This window comes from Anomaloglossus baeobatrachus, chromosome 3 (genome assembly GCF_048569485.1).
Source record: "Anomaloglossus baeobatrachus isolate aAnoBae1 chromosome 3, aAnoBae1.hap1, whole genome shotgun sequence".
NCBI classification, from domain to species: Eukaryota; Metazoa; Chordata; class Amphibia; order Anura; family Aromobatidae; genus Anomaloglossus; species Anomaloglossus baeobatrachus.
The window spans coordinates 3,688,443-3,713,367 of record NC_134355.1 but is presented as its reverse complement, the minus strand read 5'-3'; the positions used below and the strand labels follow the sequence as shown (position 1 = coordinate 3,713,367).

The 24,925-nt window shown below is 57.1% G+C and overlaps 1 protein-coding gene across 1 annotated transcript in view; it reads right to left on the bottom strand.

Moving 5' to 3' along the window:
* The window catches only part of XPO5 (exportin 5), a 70,031-nt gene extending 45,329 nt beyond the window's left edge, over positions 1-24,702 (bottom strand). The window contains exons 1-23 of the mRNA XM_075338918.1: positions 24,664-24,702; positions 23,787-23,908; positions 22,092-22,164; positions 18,665-18,802; positions 18,406-18,588; positions 18,305-18,331; positions 17,911-18,096; positions 16,482-16,558; positions 16,280-16,382; positions 15,778-15,861; positions 15,581-15,706; positions 15,411-15,501; positions 13,835-13,963; positions 13,639-13,754; positions 12,663-12,818; positions 12,542-12,577; positions 12,319-12,408; positions 12,049-12,245; positions 11,489-11,594; positions 11,074-11,255; positions 10,878-10,978; positions 10,625-10,721; positions 9,138-9,273 (exon numbers count right to left, since the gene is read on the bottom strand). Coding sequence (XP_075195033.1) covers positions 9,138-9,273; positions 10,625-10,721; positions 10,878-10,978; positions 11,074-11,255; positions 11,489-11,594; positions 12,049-12,245; positions 12,319-12,408; positions 12,542-12,577; positions 12,663-12,818; positions 13,639-13,754; positions 13,835-13,963; positions 15,411-15,501; positions 15,581-15,706; positions 15,778-15,861; positions 16,280-16,382; positions 16,482-16,558; positions 17,911-18,096; positions 18,305-18,331; positions 18,406-18,588; positions 18,665-18,802; positions 22,092-22,164; positions 23,787-23,908; positions 24,664-24,702 — 2,595 coding nt within the window. The remainder of the gene's footprint in view (positions 1-9,137; positions 9,274-10,624; positions 10,722-10,877; positions 10,979-11,073; positions 11,256-11,488; positions 11,595-12,048; positions 12,246-12,318; positions 12,409-12,541; positions 12,578-12,662; positions 12,819-13,638; positions 13,755-13,834; positions 13,964-15,410; positions 15,502-15,580; positions 15,707-15,777; positions 15,862-16,279; positions 16,383-16,481; positions 16,559-17,910; positions 18,097-18,304; positions 18,332-18,405; positions 18,589-18,664; positions 18,803-22,091; positions 22,165-23,786; positions 23,909-24,663) is intronic.
* Positions 24,703-24,925: the final 223 nt, after the last annotated feature.

Sequence of the window (24,925 nt, the reverse complement as noted above, 5' to 3'; positions counted from 1 at the left end):
GACGTCCAAAAGCTGTCCCTGGGTGGGTAACGAAATACCTCATGTTAGAGCTGCAAAACAGCCCTCCCCTACGGGGATGTCACTGCCACCTGCAGGACTCTTCTACCTAAGCTGGCATCCGCCGAAGCATAGGTATGCACCTGATAATGCTTGGTGAAAGTGTGCAGACTCGACCAGGTAGCTGCCTGACACACCTGTTGAGCCGAAGCCTGGTGCCGTAATGCCCAGGACGCACCCACGGCTCTGGTTGAGTGGGCTTTTAGCCCTGAAGGAACCGGAAGCCCAGCAGAACGGTAGGCCTCTATAATTGGTTCTTTGATCCATCGAGCCAAGGTAGCTTTAGAAGCCTGCAACCCCTTGCGCGGACCGGCGACAAGGACAAAAAGTGCATCGGAACGGCGCATGGGCGCCGTGCGGGAAATGTAGATCCTGAGAGCTCTCACCAGATCTAGCAAACGCAAGTCCTTTTCATACCGGCGAACCGGATGAGGATAAAAGGAAGGCAAGGATATATCCTGATTAAGATGAAACGAGGATACGACCTTAGGGAGAAACTCCGGAATGGGGCGCAGCACTACTTTGTCCTGGTGGAACACCAAGAAGGGAGCCTTGGATGACAGAGCTGCCAGCTCAGACACTCGCCGAAGCGATGTGATCGCAACAAGAAACGCCACTTTCTGTGACAGGCGAGAAAAAGAAACTTCTTTGAGAGGCTCGAAAGGCGGCTTCTGGAGAGCAACTAGTACTCTGTTCAGATCCCATGGATCCAACGGCCGCTTGTACGGGGGCACAATATGACAGACCCCCTGCAGGAACGTGCGCACCTTAGGAAGACGTGCTAGACGCTTCTGAAAAAACACGGATAGTGCCGAGACTTGCCCTTTAAGGGAGCTGAGCGACAAGCCCTTTTCCAACCCTGATTGCAGGAAAGACAGAAAAGTGGGCAATGCAAATGGCCAGGGAGACACTCCCTGAGCAGAGCACCAGGTTAAGAAAATCTTCCACGTTCTGTGGTAGATCTTAGCAGAAGTTGACTTCCTAGCTTGTCTCATTGTGGCTACCACTCCCTGGGATAAGCCTGTTGACGATAGGATCCAGGACTCAATGGCCACACAGTCAGGTTCAGGGCCACAGAATTCTGATGGAAAAACGGCCCTTGAGACAGCAGGTCTGGACGGTCTGGAAGTGACCACGGTCGGCCGACCGTGAGATGCCACAGATCCGGATACCACGATCTCCTCGGCCAGTCTGGGGCGACGAGTATGATGCGGCTGCAATCGGATCTGATCTTGCGTAATACTCTGGGCAAGAGTGCCAGAGGCGGGAATACATATGGGAGGCGGAACTGCGACCAATCTTGCACCAAGGCGTCTGCCGCCAGAGCTCTTTGATCGCGCGACCGCGCCATGAATGCCGGGACCTTGTTGTTGTGCCGAGACGCCATTAGGTCGACGTCCGGCACCCCCCAGCGGCGACAGATTTCTTGAAACACGTCCGGGTGAAGAGACCATTCCCCTGCGTCCATACCCTGGCGACTGAGGAAGTCTGCTTCCCAGTTTTCTACGCCTGGGATGTGAACCGCGGAGATGGTGGATGCTGTGTCCTCCACCCAATTCAGAATGCGCCGGACTTCCTGAAAGGCTTGCCGGCTGCGCGTCCCTCCTTGGTGGTTGATGTATGCCACCGCTGTGGAGTTGTCCGACTGGATTCGGATCTGCTTTCCTTCCAGCCACTGTTGAAAGGCTAGTAGGGCAAGATACACTGCCCTGATTTCCAGAACATTGATCTGAAGGGTGGACTCTTGCGGAGTCCACGTCCCCTGAGCCCTGTGGTGTAGAAACACTGCTCCCCACCCCGACAGACTCGCATCTGTCGTGACCACTGCCCAGGATGGGGGCAGGAAGGATCTTCCCTGAGACAATGAGGTGGGAAGGAGCCACCATTGTAGAGAGTCCTTGGCCGTCTGGGAAAGAGAGACTTTCCTGTCTAGGGAAGTTGTCTTCCCGTCCCATTGGCGGAGAATGTCCCATTGAAGTGGACGCAGATGAAACTGCGCAAAGGGAACTGCTTCCATGGCTGCCACCATCTTCCCTAGGAAGTGCATGAGGAGCCGCAAGGGGTGCGACTGGCCCTGAAGGAGAGATTGCACCCCTGTCTGTAAGGACCGCTGCTTGTTTAGCGGAAGCTTCACTCTCGCTGCTCGAGTATGGAACTCCATGCCAAGATACGTTAGTGACTGTGTCGGTGACAGATTTGACTTTGGAAAGTTGATGATCCATCCAAAAGTCTGGAGAGTCTCCAGCGTAGCATGTAGACTGAGTTGGCATGCCTCTTGAGAGGGTGCCTTGACAAGTAGATCGTCTAGGTAAGGGATCACCGAGTGTCCCTGAGAGTGCAAGACTGCTACCACCGCCGCCATGACCTTGGTGAAGACCCGGGGGGCTGTCGCCAGACCGAATGGCAGAGCTACGAACTGAAGATGGTCGTCTCCTATCACAAAACGTAGAAAACGTTGATGTTCTGTAGCAATTGGCACGTGGAGATAAGCATCTTTGATGTCTATTGAGGCAAGGAAGTCTCCTTGAGACATTGAGGCAATGACAGAACGGAGGGTTTCCATCCGGAACCGTCTGGCGTGCACATGTTTGTTGAGCAGTTTTAGGTCCAGAACAGGACGGAACGAGCCGTCCTTTTTTGGCACCACAAAGAGATTGGAGTAAAACCCTCTCCCTTGTTCCTGAGACGGTACAGGAACCACTACTCCTTCCGCTCTTAGGGAGTCCACCGCCTGCCGCAGGACATCTACACGGTCTGGATGTGGGGAGGTTCTGAAGAACCGAGCTGGAGGACGAGAACTGAACTCGATTCTGTACCCGCGAGACAAAATGTCTGTCACCCACCGGTCTTTGACCTGTGACATCCAAGTGTCGTAAAAGCGGGAGAGCCTGCCCCCGACCGGAGATGCGGAGGGAGGGGACTGGAAGTCATGAGGTAGCCGCTTTGGAAGCGGTTCCTCCATTTGCTTTCTTGGGGCGTGAGTGAGCCCGCCAGGAATCTGAGTTTCTTTGCGTCCTCTGAGTCCCTTTGGACGAGGAGAATTGTGTTTTGCCCGAACCTCGAAAGGACTGAAACTTCTGCTGCCACTTTCTCTGCTGAGGTTTGCTTGATCTGGGCTGGGGTAAAGAGGAGTCTTTACCCTTGGACTGTTTAATGATGTCAGCCAATGGCTCCCCAAACAGTCTATCTCTAGATAAAGGCAAGCTGGTTAAACATTTTTTGGAACCAGCATCTGCTTTCCAGTCCTTTAACCACAATGCCCTGCGCAAAACTACCGAATTGGCAGACGCCATTGAGGTGCGGCTGGTAGATTCTAGGACCGCATTGATAGCGTAAGAGGCAAACGCAGACATCTGCGAGGTAAGGTGCGCCACTTGCGGCACCGCTGGATGTATGATAGCATCCACTTTTGCTAAACCAGCTGAAATAGCTTGGAGTGCCCATACGGCTGCGAATGCTGGAGCAAACGACGCGCCGATAGCTTCATAGACAGATTTTAACCAAAGGTCCATCTGTCTGTCATTGGCATCCTTAAGTGAAGCGCCATCCTCCACTGCAACTATGGATCTAGCTGCAAGCTTGGAAATCGGGGGGTCCACCTTTGGACACTGGGTCCAGCGCTTGACCACATCAGGTGGGAAAGGATAACGTGTATCCTTAGAACGTTTAGAGAAACGCTTTTCTGGATGAGCGTCGTGTTTCTGGATTGATTCTCTGAAGTCAGAGTGATCCAACAGAGCACTTAATTTACGCTTGGGATAGAGGAAACGAAACTTCTCCTGCTCTGCCGCTGCCTCTTCTGCTGAAGGGGCTGGGGGAGAAATATCTAACAGCCTATTGATGGCTGAGATAAGATCGTTTACCATGGCGTCCCCATCCGGGGTATCCAGATTGAGAGGGGTTCCAGGATTAGACTCCTGATCACTCTCTTCAGACACATCACATGGAGACTGATTGCGCTGAGACCCTGAGCAGTGTGATGACGTTGAGGGTCTTTCCCAGCGAGCCCGCTTGGGGTGGCTGGGGCAATCATCTGAGTCATTATACTCATCCTGAGAAGCCGGGGACCCCCTTGCAGTCTGGATTAAATCCAACTGCGGAGGATTAGAGGACATAGACCTCGCCGTGTCCATAGACTGAGCCCCAGGCATGGATTGCAAAGTTTCCAGGATTTTTGCCATAGCCACAGACATATTATCCGCAAAAACTGCAAAGTCTGTCCCTGACACCGGGGCAGGACTTACAAGCGTCTCAGCCTGGGTCACTACCTCTCCGGACTCCGGCTGGCGAAGCAGCACCGGATCTGAGCATTGCACACAATGGGGGTCATTGGAGCCTGCTGGTAGAGCAGCCCCACATGCAGCACACGCAGTGCACACAGCCCTAGCCTTGGCAGCCTTGCGTCTTGTGGATGACATGTTGCTGCCTCCTCAGAGCGATCTGGGGTATACAGCCAGGAAGCGACCTCACAGTGCAAGAAATAAATAAATATCTATGTCCAGTGACACAGTACACCAATACACACTGAGGCACTAGAGGGGCCAGCTGAAATGCCGCTTACCGCCCGCTTAAGAGCGGGTGTGTGGTCGCCAAAAGCCCCCTAGTCCAGGTCTCCCAGAGCCTTGCGTCCTTCCTCCAGCCAGACTGCATGTAATGGCTGCCGGCGTCCTGGGAGAGGAGGGGGGGCGGGCCCTGGGCGTTCCTGACCAAGAGCGGGAAGCCTGCTTCCCTCTGTGCCTAGTGAGAGGGCTGGAGCATGTAAATCAGGCTCCAGCCCTCGTCGCTGCCGTGAAACAGCGTCTCTCCCCTACCCTGATTGACAGGGTGGGGGCGGGGAACGATCGGAGCTGCCGGCGTCCTAGGCCCAAAAGCCGGGGACTAGAGTTATAAACGCCCCCGCCGTAAAAGCGCGGTCGGCGTATCCCCGGCGCACCACAAGTCACAGCAGCGCCGCCGGTCCAGTGGGGGTCGGCGCTGCGTTCCCAGAACACAAAGTCCCCCAGATAACTGTAGGAACACCAGCTCAGTGTACGGTCCCCGGCGCACTACAACGCCAAGCCAGCCCGGAGTGCGTCTGTGCCTGCCGGGGACACAGAGTACCTGTATGATGCAGGGCCCGGTCCCTGATGGTACTCCTGCTCGGCATCCACCAGGTGCTATGGGTCTGTGGATGGAGCCCGGCGTCAGAGCTTTGAGGCCGGCAGGATCCCACTTCCACAGAGCCCCCAAGGGGATGTGGAAGGAAAACAGCATGTGAGGCTCCAGCCCTGTACCAGCAATAGGTACCTCAACCTTACAACACCATCCAGGGGTGAGAAGGGAGCATGCTGGGGGCCCTATATGGGCCCTCTTTTCTTCCATCCGAAATAGTCAGCAGCTACTGCTGACTAAAATCTGTGGAGCTATGCATGGAATGTCTGACCTCCTTCGCACACAAAGCTAAAACTGGAGTACCTGTGATACCACGGGGGGGTATAGCCAGAAGGGGAGGGGCCTTGCACTTTTGGTGTAGTGCTTTGTGTGGCCTCCGGAGGGCAGTAGCTATACCCCAATCGTCTGGGTCTCCCAATAGAGCGCTGAAGAAAAGAACAATAACTTGTACGGGCTCAGACTGAGTCTCCTTGAGTATTGGAGTAGCCGCTATTAGTTTTAATGGAGCTGGCGTTACTATGGCAGCTAAGATGGCCGCAGGGTGCACTCACTTCACGAGAGGATTACTTTCAGCTTTATAATGGACACATTTATAATATTTGTATTAGATTTAAGCTGTATTCAGCAGTCTATGTTATGAGAGGAGATTAGGGTGTTTCATTAATCGGCTGAACCGGAGATATAATGTAACGGGCTTACAGTTTCACAGTTTCCGGTCCGTCGAAGATTTTCCTTGATATCTCTGTCATATTGTTAGGGTGAACACTTACCCAAAGTTCACTCGCGTTGCCTACTGCCCGATTTAAATTGGTGTAGATCGAGTGCAGGCTTGAAAAATGAGATCAGGCACACAGTCAGATGTTCATCTTTCCTCGATCGAGGTCGGCCCAAAACTAACTGATTTATTCCAAGAACATGCTCTTGTAAAAACTAGGAAAAGGGGCATGGTCAGCCCTACAGTGGGCATACCTGGATGTGTGCATTGGTCAGTGGGTTGAACAATGGTTTCGTCCATGAGCTGATTAGTGGGCGTCATAGGTGGGTCTAGGACGTCATTGGACGGATCTGTGGTGATGCTGATGGGAGGGTCTATGATGTCATTGGACGGATCTGTGGTGATGCTGATGGGAGGGTCTATGTTGTCATCTGGTGGATCCATGCTGATGGGAGGCTCTATGTTGTCATCTGGTGGATCCATGCTGATGGGAGGCTCTATGATGTCATTGTGGCCATCTTAGTCATCTCTGAAAAACTGGTTCATGTAAGGCAAATCGACACACTTCTCACAATCCCCTGTCAAGAGGTTAATCAAGTATTTGATCTAATGGCTCTCCTCAACAGTATCAACACCGATTTCTTCAGGGATGGTCTCAGGACGACCCTGAGACCTTCCAACAGAAGATTCTTATGTTTATAAGCGGTCACAGTTTCTTAAACTTTGTGGAATTAGTAGTTTTCGAGTATGGCCTCAGCTCCTCCCTTTTTAAGGCAGTGACGTCAACAGCACGCTCCAGCAACCTCCAAGGTCTTTATTCCTGTGCCATTTACAAACATTAATCTGGCTTTTTCTGTTTCTTTTGGAGTAATGGCTTCTTCCTGGCAGAGTGGCCGTTCAGCCCATGTGACACAATCTTACCAGCTTCCTCCAGCATCTTCACAAGGTCTTTTGCTTTTGTTCTTGGGTTGATATGCACGTCTGACCAAAGAACGTTCATCTCTGGTACACAGAACCCATCTCCTTCCTGAGCGGTATGATGACTGGACATCTTGTTTGTACTTGCGTATAATTGTTTGTACAGATGAAAGGGGCCACAATGCTCTTCCTGAGATCTTGGCTGATTTCTTTTGACTTTCCCATGATGCTACACAAAGACGCAGTGTGTTTCAGGTGTGCATTACAATACATCCACAGGTGTGTCTAACTCAGATGTTGCCAATAAACCTATCAGAAACTTCCAAAGACATGACATCATCATATGGGCGGTCCCATACAGTCTAAAGGCACAGTGTAACGCTTGTCACTACCATACGTGATCGCATGAACGGAAGGGTAGTCAGGAGAGCAGAGGTCTGGTAACGAGAGGTCACGTATAATCATGAGGAGTAAATAGAGATGTAGTTAAAAGTCCGGGGGTCAAAATACAAGCATACACACAAACTATGGCAACACAGCAGAGCCAGAGACTACAACTGGCAGAGTTCTGGGGGAGCATGCCCAGTAAAGAAGCCTGAGCAATTACCTGGAAGGTGGAACAGCTGAGTGACCAGCACCTCCCAGAACCAACCTGGACTCCAGTATAGTGACCAATCTGCCAGTTCATTATCAAGGATGGCGCCGCAGAGCATTTCCAAGGGCAAGATGCTCTGCACAAAGGAATAGACACACTGCCAGATCTGTAAGCACCGTAGAGCATCTCCAGGTCTGTGAGATGCTCTGCACAAAGAATCGTGACACATAGTTCTCTTAGCGAATGGAAACTTTTCACTGTGTAGAAAGTAATAAAAATGCCTGAAAACATTCTCGCTCTCTCTCATTATTCTGGCATTTGGCAAATAGAAATAATTTTGGTTCCTAATTGACCAAAAACAGGGAAAAACCTGCAGATGTGTCTGTATGGAGAGCGGAGGGAAAAACCTGCAGATGTGTCTGTATGGAGAGCGGAGGAAACACCTAGGTTACTTACCGGTAGCCGGTTTTTGCAGAACCCATGACAGCACTCATATAATCACGTGGTGCTGTCATGGGTGAGGGGAAAACACCTAGGTTACTTACCGGTAGCCGGTTTTTCCAGAACCCATGACAGCACCACATGATTATATGGGTGCTGTCATGGGTGAGGGGAAAAAACCTGCAGATGTGTGTATAGGAAGCGGAGGGAAAAACCTGCAGATGTGTCTGTATGGAGAGCGGAGGGAAAAACCTGCAGATGTGTCTGTATAGAGAGTGGAGGAGAAACCTGCAGATGTGTGTATAGAGAGCGGAGGTTAAAACCTGCAGATGTGTCTGTATGGAGAGCGGAGGGAAAAACCTGCAGATGTGTCTGTATAGAGAGTGGAGGAGAAACCTGCAGATGTGTGTATGGAGAGCGGAGGGAAAAACCTGCAGATGTGTCTGTATGGAGAGTGGAGGGAAAAACCTGCAGATGTGTCTGTATGGAGAGCGGAGGGAAAAACCTGCAGAGGTGTCTGTATAGAGAGTGGAGGAGAAACCTGCAGATGTGTGTATGGAGAGTGGAGGGAAAAACCTGCAGATGTGTCTGTATGGAGACTGGAGGGAAAAACCTGCAGATGTGTCTGTATGGAGAGCGGAGGGAAAAACCTGCAGATGTGTCTGTATAGAGAGCGGAGGGAAACTTCTGGTTACACTGTACATGACTGATGTGTGTGATACACTCCCTGTAGTAAATGGTGACATCTCTCCTATCCTGGAGATGAGGTGCAGCACAGATTCATCCTCTTATCAGGAACAGATAGTTATAGGACATTTCACAACTTTCCCAAATTCTTATGAAAAACTCTTCATCACATTCTGCACTGAACGCCGGACCCGATATATTATATATTTTAGGAGTCAGAGTCGCTCCATTTTACACCGATTACAACTCTGACTTTCACAGCCCTGATGTATCGGGAGGTTAGTTTGGAGATATACGGGGGGGACAGATTGTGGACGGCTTTGTAGGTCAGTAGTTTGGATTGGATACAGTGGAGGATTGGGAACAAATAGAGGGATTTGCAGAGGAGAGAAGCAGTGGAGTAGCGAGGAGAGAGGTGAATCAACAAATTGCCCGTGACGCACAAACGACGGGGGCGGGTACGATCGCTCATGCAATCGCCCGATATATCATCCCGTGTGACGCCGCCCTTACTCCGAGGAATCAGGTGCAAAGAGCAGTGTCCGCCACATCCCACCCTACAGAAAGGATATGGAGCATCGGCCGCAGGCGGAAGTCGGGGAGGTTGTTGAGGTTGCAGAAGGCAGAGTTAACGAGTCGAATCGCCAGACTTGGGACCGAGAAAAAATCTTGCCGCAACGATGGTCCAAGGTTTCCAAGAATCTGACACCTAGAGGAAGATGAGGAAGAAAATGAAGACAGGAGGCGACAGGCGAGCAAGAGAGGAGGCAGCGGCGGAGGGCAGGCGAGCCAAAGAAAGGGATGAGGCGAAAGGGCAGGAGAGGAAGGGAGGAGGCGGCGGCAGAGGGGCAGGAGAGGAAGAGAGGAGGAAGAGGCGGCGGGGCAGGAGAGCCAGAGAAAAAGGAGGAGGCGGCGGAGGGGCAGGAGAGGAAGGGAGGAGGCGGGCAGAGGGGCAAGAGAGGAAGAGAGGAGGAAGAGGCGGCGGGGCAGGAGAGCCAGAGAAAAAGGAGGAGGCGGCGGAGGGGCAGGAGAGGAAGGGAGGAGGCGGGCAGAGGGGCAAGAGAGCCAGAGAAAAGGAGGAGGCGGCGGAGGGGCAGGAGAGCCAGAGAAAAGGAGGAAGCGGCGGCGGAGGGGCAGGAGAGGAAGAGAGGAGGAAGAGGCGGCGGGGCAAGAGAGGAAGGGAGGAGGAAGAGGCGGAGGGGCAGGAGAGCCAGAGAAAAGGAGGAAGCGGCGGCGGAGGGGCAGGAGAGGAAGAGAGGAGGAAGAGGCGGCGGGGCAAGAGAGGAAGGGAGGAGGAAGAGGCGGAGGGGCAGGAGAGCCAGAGAAAAGGAGGAGGCGGCGGAGGGGCAGGAGAGGAAGAGAGGAGGAAGAGGCGGCGGGGCAGGAGAGCCAGAGAAAAGGAGGAGGCGGCGGAGGGGCAGGAGAGGAAGGGAGGCGACGGCGGCAGAGGGGCAGGAGAGGAAGAGAGGAGGAAGAGGCGGCGGGGCAGGAGAGCCAGAGAAAAGGAGGAGGTGGCGGAGGGGCAGGAGAGGAAGGGAGGAGGCGGGCAGAGGGGCAAGAGAGGAAGGGAGGAGGAAGAGGCGGAGGGGCAGGAGAGCCAGAGAAAAAGGAGGAAGCGGCGGCGGAGGGGCAGGCAAGCCAGAGAAAGGGAGGAGGTGGGGGGGCAGGAGCGGAAGGGAGGAGGAAGAGGCGGCGGAGGGACAGGAGAGGAAGGGAGGAGGAGTCGGAGGAGCAGAAGTGGAAGGCAGGAGGAAAAGGCAGCAGAGGGACAGGAGGGAAAGGGAGGAGGAAGAGGCGGAGCGGCAGGAGAGGAAGTGAGAAGGAAGAGGCGGCGGAGGGGCAGGAGAGGAACGGAGGAGGAAGAGGTGACGGAAGGGCAGGAGAGGAAGGGAGGAGGGGGTGGAGGAGCATGAGAGGAAGGAAGGAGGAAGAGGCCGTGGAGGAGGGCAAGCGAGCCAGAGAAAGTGAGGAGGAGGTGGAGGGGGAGGAGAGGAAGGGAGGAACAAGAGGTCGTGGAGGAGGGCAGGCGAGCCAGAGAACATTAGGAGGCAAGCACTCACCAGCCATCTTGGATGGAGCAGAGGAAGCTTTGCATCCGCTCCTGCGTAGTCTTATACACCGGAGAGTCGTACACGTCCAGCTGCGGCTGCGTCAGCCCTGTAATTTCAGACCGTCAGCTCTCCGTGACACCAGAGGGAGGCACAATCACAACAGGGAGAGGGGTGTCAGAGGCTGCCGCTATACCTCCACCTACTGCACAATGACGTAGTGACACCAGCTGGCGACATTATTACACAGGAATTGCAGCCTTACCCAGAATGCACTTCTTCTCCACCTCCAGCATGTCCAGGCATTTTATGTAGAAGTCACCCATTTTCTGGATGACTTCAGGAAGGTACAAGTTGTTCAACGCCCTAAAAGGGAGGAGATGTATGAAGATGGGAGGGCAGAGGGACCGCGGAGGACGACAGCGGCGCCACGGAGGCCGACAGCGGTGGCACCTACTCACCTCACCAGGCTCAGCAGCCTGTCCAGAAGTTTCAGCACCTCCTCACTACAGGGGTTGTGGTAGATGGGGGTCCCCTTGGACGAGTAGCCCACAATATAGCCGCCAGCCTTTGCTTGCTCCGGGTTACTGGGCCAGCGCGCTCGTCTAATCACGGCCTCCAATGAATAAAGGCAGAAGCTGAGCTGCAAACAGAAAACAGAGGCAGGTCACTGGCAGCAGCGACACCGGAGGGCGAAATCTGGAAACATGGCTGCCACCAGCAACAAGGATGGAAGTGCGGACGACTAGTATTATACTGTACACACCTCCCGGACAGGTCTCATACTGGGGCTGCAGACATGACACCACTGCCTTAATATCGGCCACAGATTGGAGCGTAAAACATGGCCGCCATTACGAAGGCTCCCAGACTCACCTGGCTGCGGTTCGCTTTCCACGGACCCTCACCATCTTCTTCCTTTTCATCCCTCAAGACGTCAAATCCCATATGAGAAATTAACTCTTCGGGACCAGAGATCGCCCTGGAATAGAAGATGTTGGAGGCTCACAGGAGGACCGCCAGTGTGCACCGGTGTGAGGGTGGCTCCTGCCGGCGTGCACCGGTGTGAGGGTGGCTCCTGCCGGCGCGCACCGGTGTGAGGGTGGCTCCTGCCGGCGCGCACCGGTGTGAGGGTGGCTCCTGCCGGCGCGCACCGGTGTGAGGGTGGCTCCTGCTGGCGCGCACCGGTGTGAGGGTGGCTCCTGCCGGCGCGCACCGGTGTGAGGGTGGCTCCTGCCGGCGCGCACCGGTGTGAGGGTGGCTCCTGCCGGCGCGCACCGGTGTGAGGGTGGCTCCTGCCGGCGCGCACCGGTGTGAGGGTGGCTCCTGCCGGCGCGCACCGGTGTGAGGGTGGCTCCTGCCGGCGCGCACCGGTGTGAGGGTGGCTCCTGCCGGCGCGCACCGGTGTGAGGGTGGCTCCTGCCAGCGACACTCACCTCTGCATATCCTCGGACATCCAGATGGTCAGCGCTGGCCCCAGCATCTGCACCAGGAAGCCGCGCTGCCTCTCGTAGTCCCTGAACTGGTTACTGATGAGGACCTGGGCCTCCAGGATGGCGTACTTCTCCATCTGCGAGAGCCGCTCGTCCTGCAGCAGCTGCATGGCCTGCACATACAGGAGATCCAGGTGCGGCTGCAGAGAGAGGGGGACAGTCACTACGAGACCACCTCACCACCTTGTCCAGCCCCCGCACCCGACCGCTTACCAGCACCAGATCCGGGGAATCCCGGCAGATCCTAATAATTGAGGAGCAGGCGTGACGACGCAAGTTCTTCACCGAGCGACTGCGCGGCGCCTGAAAAAGGGACCACAACCCTATAAATTAGAGGTGCCCCCTCCCCTGAGCAGTGGTAATATCAGTATACAGCAGACTCCGTACACGAGGACCACCTCACACTCCAGCAATGCCCTACACGCAGGTCACATACCTTATTACCCAGGTCAAAAGTCACTGCCGAAAACAGCTGCGAAAAGAGCGGAGAAGACTGGAGTCAGACACCATCATCAGCACGGATAACACACCTATATCACCACCACCGCCGCACTCACCTTGCTCAGCACCGAGGGCATCAAACCAGTCACATAGTGAATGAAGGGGAGCAGCACAGACAGGCAGGTGAGCACACACGACAAGATGAGGGGGTCCCGGATCTCGTAACCGACCACCAACTGGAGGAGATCAGCCCCCCGAGAAAATGGAAGCTCCTGTACACGAGAGGAAGATGTCACACACAGCCGCCGGCATCCCCCGGACACAACGTCACACACGGACGCCGGCATCCCCCGGACACAACGTCACACACGGACGCCGGCATCCCCCGGACACAACGTCACACACGGACGCCGGCATCCCCCGGACACAACGTCACACACGGACGCCGGCATCCCCCGGACACAACGTCACACACGGACGCCGGCATCCCCCGGACACAACGTCACACACGGACGCCGGCATCCCCCGGACACAACGTCACACACGGACGCCGGCATCCCCCGGACACAACGTCACACACGGACGCCGGCATCCCCCGGACACAACGTCACACACGGACGCCGGCATCCCCCGGACACAACGTCACACACGGACGCCGGCATCCCCCGGACACAACGTCACACACGGACGCCGGCATCCCCCGGACACAACGTCACACACGGACGCCGGCATCCCCCGGACACAACGTCACACACGGACGCCGGCATCCCCCGGACACAACGTCACACACGGACGCCGGCATCCCCCGGACACAACGTCACACACGGACGTCGGCAGACCCCAGACACGTCACACACGGACGCCGGCAGACCCCAGACACGTCACACACGGACGCCGGCAGACCCCAGACACGTCACACACGGACGCCGGCAGACCCCAGACACGTCACACACGGACGCCGGCAGACCCCAGACACGTCACACACGGACGCCGGCAGACCCCAGACACGTCACACACGGACGCCGGCAGACCCGACACATCACACACGGACGCCAGCAGACTCCCTCCTCCCGTGGATCTTGACCTCATCACCTTCTTGGGCATGGTTCGGAGTATCTGGCTGATCACGCACTCACAGAAGAACGTCATGGCGTCCCATCGTATGAAGGAGGGAGACAGGAGGCTGCAGAGTCCATCGCCAGCTTTTGCTGAAAGACAAGTACCTGTGATGTCAGGAGCCTCAGCGCCGCAGCAGATGACACGTACACACAGCGATGACATCACATACAACAATTCAGTCCTGGATCCACCGCAGCAGACAGCTGGAACTGCAGCCATTCCTCTGCCAGGCAGAAACCGGTCATAGGGTCCAGACGACAGGCGGCCCGAATTACATCACCCAACAAGGCCTTAAAATCTGCCAGGAAGAACACAAGAGGAACATGGGATACAGGAAAACAAGTCTCCTCCACCCCATTCCACCTGGACCAGCCCGCACTTGTCTAATGCAAAGGAAACAGACCCCTCACTGCGGCAGCCCCTGCTCCGGGCTAGATCCCTCTGCCAGGCCATCCTGAAATAGGGGACAGCAGAGAGCCCGCCGGGGAGACACGCCTCTCCCACCCCCAGAGCCCGCCGGGGGACACGCCTCTCCCACCCCAGAGCCCGCGGGGATGGACACGCCTCTCCCACCCCAGAGCCCGCGGGGATGGACACGCCTCTCCCACCCCAGAGCCCGCGGGGATGGACACGCCTCTCCCACCCCAGAGCCCGCGGGGATGGACACGCCTCTCCCACCCCAGAGCCCGCGGGGATGGACACGCCTCTCCCACCCCAGAGCCCGCGGGGATGGACACGCCTCTCCCACCCCAGAGCCCGCGGGGATGGACACGCCTCTCCCACCCCAGAGCCCGCGGGGATGGACACGCCTCTCCCACCCCAGAGCCCGCGGGGATGGACACGCCTCTCCCACCCCAGAGCCCGCGGGGATGGACACGCCTCTCCCACCCCAGAGCCCGCGGGGATGGACACGCCTCTCCCACCCCAGAGCCCGCGGGGATGGACACGCCTCTCCCACCCCAGAGCCCGCGGGGATGGACACGCCTCTCCCACCCCAGAGCCCGCGGGGATGGACACGCCTCTCCCACCCCAGAGCCCGCGGGGATGGACACGCCTCTCCCACCCCAGAGCCCGCGGGGATGGACACGCCTCTCCCACCCCAGAGCCCGCGGGGATGGACACGCCTCTCCCACCCCAGAGCCCGCGGGGATGGACACGCCTCTCCCACCCCAGAGCCCGCGGGGATGGACACGCCTCTCCCACCCCAGAGCCCGCGGGGATGGACACGCCTCTCCCACCCCAGAGCCCGCGGGGATGGACACGCCTCTCCCACCCCAGAGCCCGCGGGGATGGACACGCCTCTCCCACCCCAGAGCCCGCGGGGATGGACACGCCTCTCCCACCCCAGAGCCCGCGGGGATGGACACGCCTCTCCCACCCCAGAGCCCGCGGGGATGGCACGCCTCTCCCACCCCAGAGCCCGCGGGGATGGCACGCCTCTCCCACCCCAGAGCCCGCGGGGATGGCACGCCTCTCCCACCCCAGAGCCCGCGGGGATGGCACGCCTCTCCCACCCCCAGAGCCCGCCGGGGGACACAACTCTCCCACCCCCAGAGCCCGCCGGGGGACACAACTCTCCCACCTCCAGAGCCCGCAGGGATGGACACGCCTCTCCCACCCCAGAGCCCGCGGGGATGGACACGCCTCTCCCACCCCAGAGCCCGCGGGGATGGACACGCCTCTCCCACCCCAGAGCCCGCGGGGATGGACACGCCTCTCCCACCCCAGAGCCCCACTTTTCTCACAGTTGAAGAAGTTGTTGAAGTCTTCGTCACTATCGCAGTCGAGGCGGGAGTATTCACAGCTGGGGTTGTCGTTCTTGGAGGGGAAGCCCACCTGAACATACAGAAAGACGAAGGTCATGGAGGACCAGGGGGGGGTGCACAGCACATGATTTGATCTTGCCCTTACTTACTTTCACCACGTTATCCATACAGATTCTGAGGAACTCCGGGACCATCGCCTTCAGAGCCGCGTCCTTAGAGAGAACCTCATTTTTGAATAGAGAACTCCATGTCACCAGGGTCGACGATCTGAGGAACTAAGGGGTGCAGGGATTAGATGTGGTGAGGGGAGCGGTCACGGACACCATCATCACCCGCTGCCACTCACCTGACTGGGGTGCACCGTAAACTCCCGCAACGAGCTCAGGTATTTACTGAACGTCTCCGGGATCTTCATGCTGATATCTGGGGACTGCGGCAGAAAACAGCATCAGGGAGACCTGGCATCGGGGAGACGAGGGGCAGGGAGACGAGCAACGGGGAGAGGCGGGTCAGAGAGACTGGGCGGGAGGACGAACGGGGCAGGGAGACGGGCATCAGGGAGAGCAGGGGCAAGGAGATGAGCGTCGGGGAGAGGCGGGGCAGAGACGGGGCGGGAGCACAAGCGGGGCAGGGGGACGAGCGGGACAAGGCAGGGAGACGGGCATCAGGGAGAGCAGGGGCAAGGAGATGGGCATCGGGGAGAGGCGGGGAAGAGAGACAGGTGTCGGGGCAGGCAAACGAGCGTCAGGGAGAGGTGGGCAGGGAGACGACCGTCGGGACAGGCAGACAAGCGTAGGGGAGAGGCGAGGCAAGGAGACAAGGCAGGAAGACTAGCGGGGAAATCTTACCACAGCCAGAGCGCACAACTGGCTGCCCATTGCGCACAGCACCTGACACAGCCGCTTCAGGAAGACGTAGCGCTTCTCCTGGAGACCCTCACTGTGCGCTTTCCTAGAAAAAAAGGAAACCCACAGAGAAGAGCAAGAATGGCGGCAATACACAGAAGGAACGGGGGACGGGGATGTGTCACCACAGCAGACTGGTACTTACTGAGCAGCACTCATGATACAATGCATGGGGTTATCTGCAAACAAGACAAGGAGAGGCAGCCGATCCTCCAGCTTTCCCTGAATACACAAACCAGAAAACATACTGTATTATACTCCAGAGCTGCACTCACTATTCTGCAAGCTTCAGAGCTGACATCTCTTAGCTTTCCTTTAGTGATTTGCATTAGGCAGCAGAATTGGGAGCTCAGCTCTGAGTATAGCGCAGTCACCTTGTTTGGAGCTCAGCTCTGAGTATAATGCAGTCACCTTGTTGGGAGTTCAGCTCTGAGTATAATGCAGTCACCTTGTGGGGAGCTCAGCTCTGAGTATAGCGCAGTCACCTTGTGGGGAGCTCAGCTCTGAGTATAGCGCAGTCACCTTGCGGGGAGCTCAGCTCTGAGTATAATGCAGTCACCTTGTTTGGAGCTCAGCTCTGAGTATAATGCAGTCACCTTGTTTGGAGTTCAGCTCTGAGTATAATGCAGTCACCTTGTTGGGAGTTCAGCTCTGAGTATAGCGCAGTCACCTTGTTGGGAGTTCAGCTGTGAGTATAGCGCAGTCACCTTGTTGGGAGTTCAGCTCAGAGTATAGCGCAGTCACCTTGTGGGGAGTTCAGCTCTGAGTATAGCGCAGTCACCTTGCGGGGAGCTCAGCTCTGAGTATAGCGCAGTCACCTTGCGGGGAGCTCAGCTCTGAGTATACTGCAGTCACCTTGTTTGGAGCTCAGCTCTGAGTATAATGCAGTCACCTTGTGGGGAGCTCAGCTCTGAGTATAGCGCAGTCACCTTGTGGGGAGTTCAGCTCTGAGTATAGCGCAGTCACCTTGTGGGGAGCTCAGCTCTGAGTATAATGCAGTCACCTTGTTGGGAGTTCAGCTCTGAGTATAGCGCAGTCACCTTGTTGGGAGTTCAGCTCAGAGTATAGCGCAGTCACCTTGTGGGGAGTTCAGCTCTGAGTATAGCGCAGTCACCTTGCGGGGAGCTCAGCTCTGAGTATAGCGCAGTCACCTTGCGGGGAGCTCAGCTCTGAGTATACTGCAGTCACCTTGTTTGGAGCTCAGCTCTGAGTATAATGCAGTCACCTTGTGGGGAGCTCAGCTCTGAGTATAGCGCAGTCACCTTGTGGGGAGCTCAGCTCTGAGTATAGCGCAGTCACCTTGTGGGGAGCTCAGCTCTGAGTATAGCGCAGTCACCTTTTTGGGAGCTCAGCTCTGAGTATAGCGCAGTCACCTTGTGGGGAGCTCAGCTCTGAGTATACTGCAGTCACCTTGTTGGGAGCTCAGCTCTGAGTATAATGCAGTCACCTTTTTGGGAGTTCAGCTCTGAGTATAGCGCAGTCACCTTGTGGGGAGTTCAGCTCTGAGTATAGCGCAGTCACCTTGTGGGGAGTTCAGCTCTGAGTATAATGCAGTCACCTTGTGGGGAGCTCACCTTCCGGCTGACTGCGATGAGCAGGCACTCGGCCGCCTCCACCTGCAGCTCGTCCTCCTCCAGCAGGAGGCACAGCATCTGCAGTAGTTTGCAGTCGTCAGCTGTGATGTGACTGACGGACACCCAGTCGATGTATCCCGCCAGCGTGTTCAGAGCCGCCAGCGCCACGCGGCACAGTCCCCGACACTGAGTGGGGGAAGAACAAGAAAACAGTGAAGATTTAAGGTGACGGGCGGCAAAATCACATCCTCGGTTTGCTGTCGGTTCACATTAGGCTCTGAGGGAGCAGTTGCAGCAGTATAAAGCAGAGGGGCCGAGCACATGGCGACTCCCTGCATCCACATTAGAGGGAGGGTAGACGTCAGCCTCCAGCACCGGTCACCTGGGGTCTCACCTCATCCTTCCGAGCCAGGTCAGACTTCTGCAAAAAAGAGAACACAAGTCAACGCAAGACCCCGGACACAGACTACGATCCCTTTGGAGGGGGGGACTCACCAGCTGCCGGTAGTGATGGACCCCATCCCCCAGAATTCTCAGCATGAAGGTGAAGAGCTGCTCCATGTTCTGGGTCATGGTAGTCTGGATGTCTCGGCGGCGCTGCGGCGGCAGAGACTGGAAAGTGACCACGTCCTCCGCCAACCGCAGCAGGATAAACATCACCAGCTCCGTCTGCACCTCCTGCAAAGCGGGCACAAAGGTCACCCCCGAAATCATCCGCGCCCCTCCCCCCGGCCAGACTCAAAGGGCCACATACCCCATTCTGGATGAGCCCCTCCAGCTCGGTCAGCATGTTGGGCCAGTGCTGTGGCCACTCTCGCTTCACCATCTCCACCACGATCCGGGCCAGCACATCCTTAATGTGCCCCTCCTCCTCCAGGATGGGACGGACCCCCTGTAATGGCACAATATGATGAGACCCCAGTGCCACATGAGCCAGTCACACCCCTCCCCCCCCACACGCCGGGGACAATCTCAGGTCACCCCCCCTCCCCCCCCACACGCCGGGGACAATCTCAGGTCACCCCCCCTCCCCCCCCACACGCCGGGGACAATCTCAGGTCACCCCCCCCCCCCCCCACACGCCGGGGGCAATCTCAGGTCACCCCCCCTCCCCCCCCACACGCCGGGGGCAATCTCAGGTCACCCCCCCTCCCCCCCCACACGCCGGGGGCAATCTCAGGTCACCCCCCCTCCCCCCCCACACGTCGGGGGCAATCTCAGGTCACCCCCCCTCCCCCCCCACACGTCGGGGGCAATCTCAGGTCACCCCCCCTCCCCCCCCACACGCCGGGGGCAATCTCAGGTCACCCCCCCTCCCCCCCCACACGTCGGGGGCAATCTCAGGTCACCCCCCCTCCCCCCCCACACGTCGGGGGCAATCTCAGGTCACCCCCCCTCCCCCCCCACACGCCGGGGGCAATCTCAGGTCACCCCCCCTCCCCCCCCACACGCCGGGGGCAATCTCAGGTCACCCCCCCTCCCCCCCCACACGCCGGGGGCAATCTCAGGTCACCACCCCTCCCCCCCCACACGCCGGGGGCAATCTCAGGTCACCACCCCTCCCCACCACACGCCGGGGGCAATCTCAGGTCACCACCCCTCCCCACCACACGCCGGGGACAATCTCAGGTCACCACCCCTCCCCCACCACACGCCGGGTACTTTCTCAGGTCACCACCCCTTTCCCACCACACGCCGGGCACAATCTGAGGTCACCACCCCTCCCCCACACCTGGGGACAATCTGAGGTCACCACCCCTCCCCCTTTCCCCATTCTTTCCAAATAATTTGTTGTTGTGATAAGAAATACACCGCGTGCAGAATTATTAGGCAAGTTGTATGTAGTTGAGGATTTTTTTTTATTATTGATCAACAACTCTGTTCTCAATCACCCAAAAGACTCATAAATATCAGCGCTTAATATTTTGGCAGTTGGAGGGGTTAATATTTTGGCAGTTGGGGGGGGTTTAGATTTGGCTTCTTAGGAGGGTCTGTTTGTGCAGGTGACTATTACTGTGCAGAATTATTAGGCAACTTCATAAAAACCAAATATATTCCCATCTCACTTTTTATTGTCCCCAGGAAACCAATATAACTGCACAACATATAGAAATAAACATTTCTGACTGCAAAAACAAACCCCAAAAATGAGTGCCCAATATATATATATCGCCCCCTTTCTCTCTGATGACCCTCAGCAGCCTCCATCCATAGATTCTGTCATTGTTTCATCTGTTTACAATCAACATTGCGTGCAGCAGCCTCCACACACCGCAGCCTCCACACACCGCAGCCTCCACACACCGCAGCCTCCACACACCGCAGCCTCCACACACTGCTCCCAGAGGTGCAGTTTTCCCTCCCTGTAGATCTCACATTTTATACGGGACCACAGGTTCTCTATGGGGTTCAGATCAGGTGAACAAGAGGGCCATATCATTATTTTTCATCTTTTAGCCCTTTACTGGCCAGCCACGCTGTGGAGTAGTTGGATGCATGTGATGGAGCATTGTCCTGCAGGAAAATCATGTTTTTCTTGAACGATAGCGACTTCTTCCTCTACCACTGCTTGAAGAAGTTGTCTTCCAGAATCTGGCAGTAGGTCTGGGAGTTGAGCTTCCTCCATCCTCAACCCAAAAGGTCCCACAAGTTGCTCTTTGCTGATCCCAGCCCATACCAGTGCCCACCTCCACCTTGCTGGCGCCTGAGTTGGAGTGGAGCTCTCTGCCCTTTACTGATCCAGCCTCTGACCCATCCATCTGCCCATCAAGAGTCACTCTCATTTCATCAGTCCATAAAACCTGTGAAGAATCAGTCTTCAGATGTTTCTTGGCCCAGTCTTGAGGCTTTATCTTCTGTGTCTTGGTCAGAGGTGGTGGTTTTCGGCCTTCCTTACCTTGGCCTGTCCCTGAGTATGGCACACCTTGTGCTTTTTGATACTCCAGTAACGTTACAGCTCTGAAATATGGACAAACTGGTGGCAAATGGCATCTTGGCAGCTTCACGCTGGATTTTCCTCAATTCATGGGCAGTTATTTTGCCCCTTTTTTGCCCAGCGCTTCTTGCGACCCTGTTGGCTATTTGCCATGAAACGCTTGATTGTTCGGTGATCACGCTTCAAAAGTTTGGCAATTTCAAGACTGCTGCATCCCTCTGCAAGACATCTCACAATATGGACTTTTCAGAGCCCGTCACATCTCTCTTCTGACCCATTCTGCCAAAGGAAAGGAAGTTGCCTAATAATTAAGCACCCCTTATATAGGGTGTTGATGTCATTACGCCGCACCCCCCCTCATTACGCCGCACCCCCCCTCATTACGCCGCACCCCCCCCTCATTACGCCGCACCCCCCCTCATTACGCCGCACCCCCCCTCATTACGCCGCACCCCCCCTCATTACGCCGCACCCCCCCTCATTACGCCGCACCCCCCCTCATTACGCCGCACCCCCCCTCATTACGCCGCACCCCCCCCTCATTACGCCGCACCCCCCCTCATTACGCCGCACCCCCCCTCATTACGCCGCACCCCCCCTCATTACGCCGCACCCCCCCCTCATTACGCCGCACCCCCCCTCATTACGCCGCACCCCCCCTCATTACGCCGCACCCCCCCTCATTACACCGCACCCCCCCCTCATTACACCGCACCCCCCCTCATTACACCGCACCCCCCCTCATTACACCGCACCCCCCCTCATTACACCGCACCCCTCCTCATTACACCGCACCCCTCCTCATTACACCGCACCCCTCCTCATTACACCGCACCCCTCCTCATTACACCGCACCCCTCCTCATTACACCGCACCCCTCCTCATTACACCGCACCCCTCCTCATTACACCGCACCCCTCCTCATTACAGAGATGCACATCACCCGTTACTTCATTGGTAGTTGGCTCTCAGCCTATACAGCTTGGAGTAGGACGACGTGTATAAAAAGTATCATGGGAGCACAATACTCATCTGCCTAATAATTCTGCACACAGTGTATATCAGGGTTGTCAGTGTATTACCACTGTTCACACACATGATGTAATATATGAATTTATATTCTAACAAAAACTTAATGTAAAAAAAGCTGAAGTATATTAGAAGAACCATAGTGCTGGGGTCCCGGCTGTAGCGTCAGGGGCCGGAGTTATGATGGCTCCGAACACTGCAGAATCCTGGAACTTACACCGGCAATCAGCCCCATCACACTGTCCTTCAGCACCAGCTTCTCCTCCCGATCCATGTCATTCCACCGAAACCTGCAAGAGCAAAGACAGGATCAACTCTGGAGGGGAGCGCAGGATAAGATATGAAGTGATAGTAGAATGGTGACATCAGCTCTGGAGGTGAGTAGAGGATAAGACACGAAGTAACAGCAGAATAGTCACCGCAGCTCTGGAGGACATGATGTGTGTATGATGCGTTCCTTGTGATCTGGAGATTCTGTGTGTATATGATGGTGTCGGGGGAGGGGCAGGGTTTCGAGGAGTCAGTCATCGATGAAACCACAGAGCTGAGCACATCCGCAGTGGCTCAGCCGGCCGTGTACAGTGCCTTACAGGTGTGAACCTCGAGAGCAGAGCTGTGCTAGAGAGCATCACCTGCGAGACCTCCCTCCCAACCCCCAGACAGACAAGGCCGGGACCATCCCTCCCAACCCCCAGACAGACAAGGCCGGGACCATCCCTCCCAACCCCCAGACAGACAAGGCCGGGACCATCCCTCCCAACCCCCAGACAGACAAGGCCGGGACCATCCCTCCCAACCCCCAGACAGACAAGGCCGGGACCATCCCTCCCAACCCCCAGACAGACAAGGCCGGGACCATCCCTCCCAACCCCCAGACAGACAAGGCCGGGACCATCCCTCCCAACCCCCAGACAGACAAGGCCGGGACCATCCCTCCCAACCCCAAGACAGACAAGGCCGGGACCATCCCTCCCAACCCCCAGACAGACAAGGCCGGGACCATCCCTCCCAACCCCCAGACAGACAAGGCCGGGACCATCCCTCCCAACCCCCAGACAGACAAGGCCGGGACCATCCCTCCCAACCCCCAGACAGACAAGGCCGGGACCTTCCCTCCCAACCCCCAGACAGACAAGGCCGGGACCATCCCTCCCAACCCCCAGACAGACAAGGCCGGGACCATCCCTCCCAACCCCCAGACAGACAAGGCCGGGACCATCCCTCCCAACCCCCAGACAGACAAGGCCGGGACCATCCCTCCCAACCCCCAGACAGACAAGGCCGGGACCATCCCTCCCAACCCCCAGACAGACAAGGCAGGGACCATCCCTCCCAACCCCCAGACAGACAAGGTCGGGACCATCCCTCCCAACCCCCAGACAGACAAGGTCGGGACCATCCCTCCCAACCCCCAGACAGACAAGGCCGGGACCATCCCTCCCAACCCCCAGACAGACAAGGCCGGGACCATCCCTCCCAACCCCCAGACAGACAAGGCCGGGACCATCCCTCCCAACCCCCAGGCAGACAAGGCCGGGACCATCCCTCCCAACCCCCAGGCAGACAAGGCCGGGACCATCCCTCCCAACCCCCAGGCAGACAAGGACGGGACCATCCCTGCCCCAGACAGACAAGGACGGGACCATCCCTGCCCCAGACAGACAAGGACGGGACCATCCCTGCCCAGACAGACAAGGACGGGACCATCCCTGCCCCAGACAGACAAGGACGGGACCATCCCTGCCCCAGACAGACAAGGACGGGACCATCCCTGCCCCAGACAGACAAGGCCGGGACCATCTCTGCCCCAGACAGACAAGGACGGGACCATCCCTGCCCCAGACAGACGAGGCTGGGACCATCTCTGCCCCAGAGAGATTAATCAGGTGGACCCCCTATCTCCCCTCCTTACTTTACCACGTGCTCCAGAACTTGCAGGCCGAAGTGTCGGATGAGCGGAGGCTGAGACTTCTCCGCCAACTGCAGCCCGCAGGGCACACACACCGGGCACGTCTCCTTAAAACCCTCACAAAACTGCAGGAGAAACGAAAGCGAATGAGGGGGCGACCGAAGCAGCACCCCCATATATTAGCACTCCCCAATCACCGTGACATTAGCAACCTTTTCCTCAGTATTCTCCATCATCACTCTCCATAATCCTGCTATCTCCCCCGATATGGCTGGCAATCCTTCCTCCCCCCTTTCCCTGCGGTTTCCTCCGTTCTCTCCCCCTCTACCTCCAGTTTCCTCCGTTCTCTCTACCTCCAGTTTCTGCCGTTCTCTCCCTCCAGTTTCCACTGTGCTCCCCCTCTCCCTCCAGTTTCCGCTGTTCTCGCCCCCTCTTCCTCCATTATCTCCCCCTCTCCCTCCAGTTTCCGCCGTTCTCTTCCTCTCCCTTGTTTCCGCCGTTCTCTTCCTCTCCCTTGTTTCCGCCGTTCTCTTCCTCTCCCTTGTTTCCGCCGTTCTCTTCCTCTCCCTTGTTTCCGCCGTTCTCTTCCTCTCCCTTGTTTCCGCCGTTCTCTTCCTCTCCCTTGTTTCCGCCGTTCTCTTCCTCTCCCTTGTTTCCGCCGTTCTCTTCCTCTCCCTTGTTTCCGCCGTTCTCTTCCTCTCCCTTGTTTCCGCCGTTCTCTCCCCCCTCCCTCCAGTTTCCGCTGTTCTCTCCCCCCCTCCCTCCAGTTACTCTGTTCCCTCCCCCTTTCCCTCCCTTCTATCCCTTTTCCCTCCGTGTTCCATCCCACTGTCCCTCCGGTTTCCTTCCGTCCCACTCGTCGTGTCCCCCTCCAGTTTACCCATCTGTCCCCTTCGTCTCCCCCTCCAAATTCCCCCATCGTCTACCCTCCAGGTAACCCATCTGCCCCTGTAGTCTCCCTCTCCAGTTTCCCCCATCGTCTCCCCCTCCGGTTCCCCCCCCACCTGCCCCCGTTATCTCCGCCTCCAGTTTACCCATCTGCCCCCGTCATGTCCCTCTCCAGTGTCCCCCCCTGCCGTTCTCCCCCCTCCAGTCCCCCCTGCCCCCATCGTCTCCCCCCTCCAGTCCCTCCCCCCTGCCCC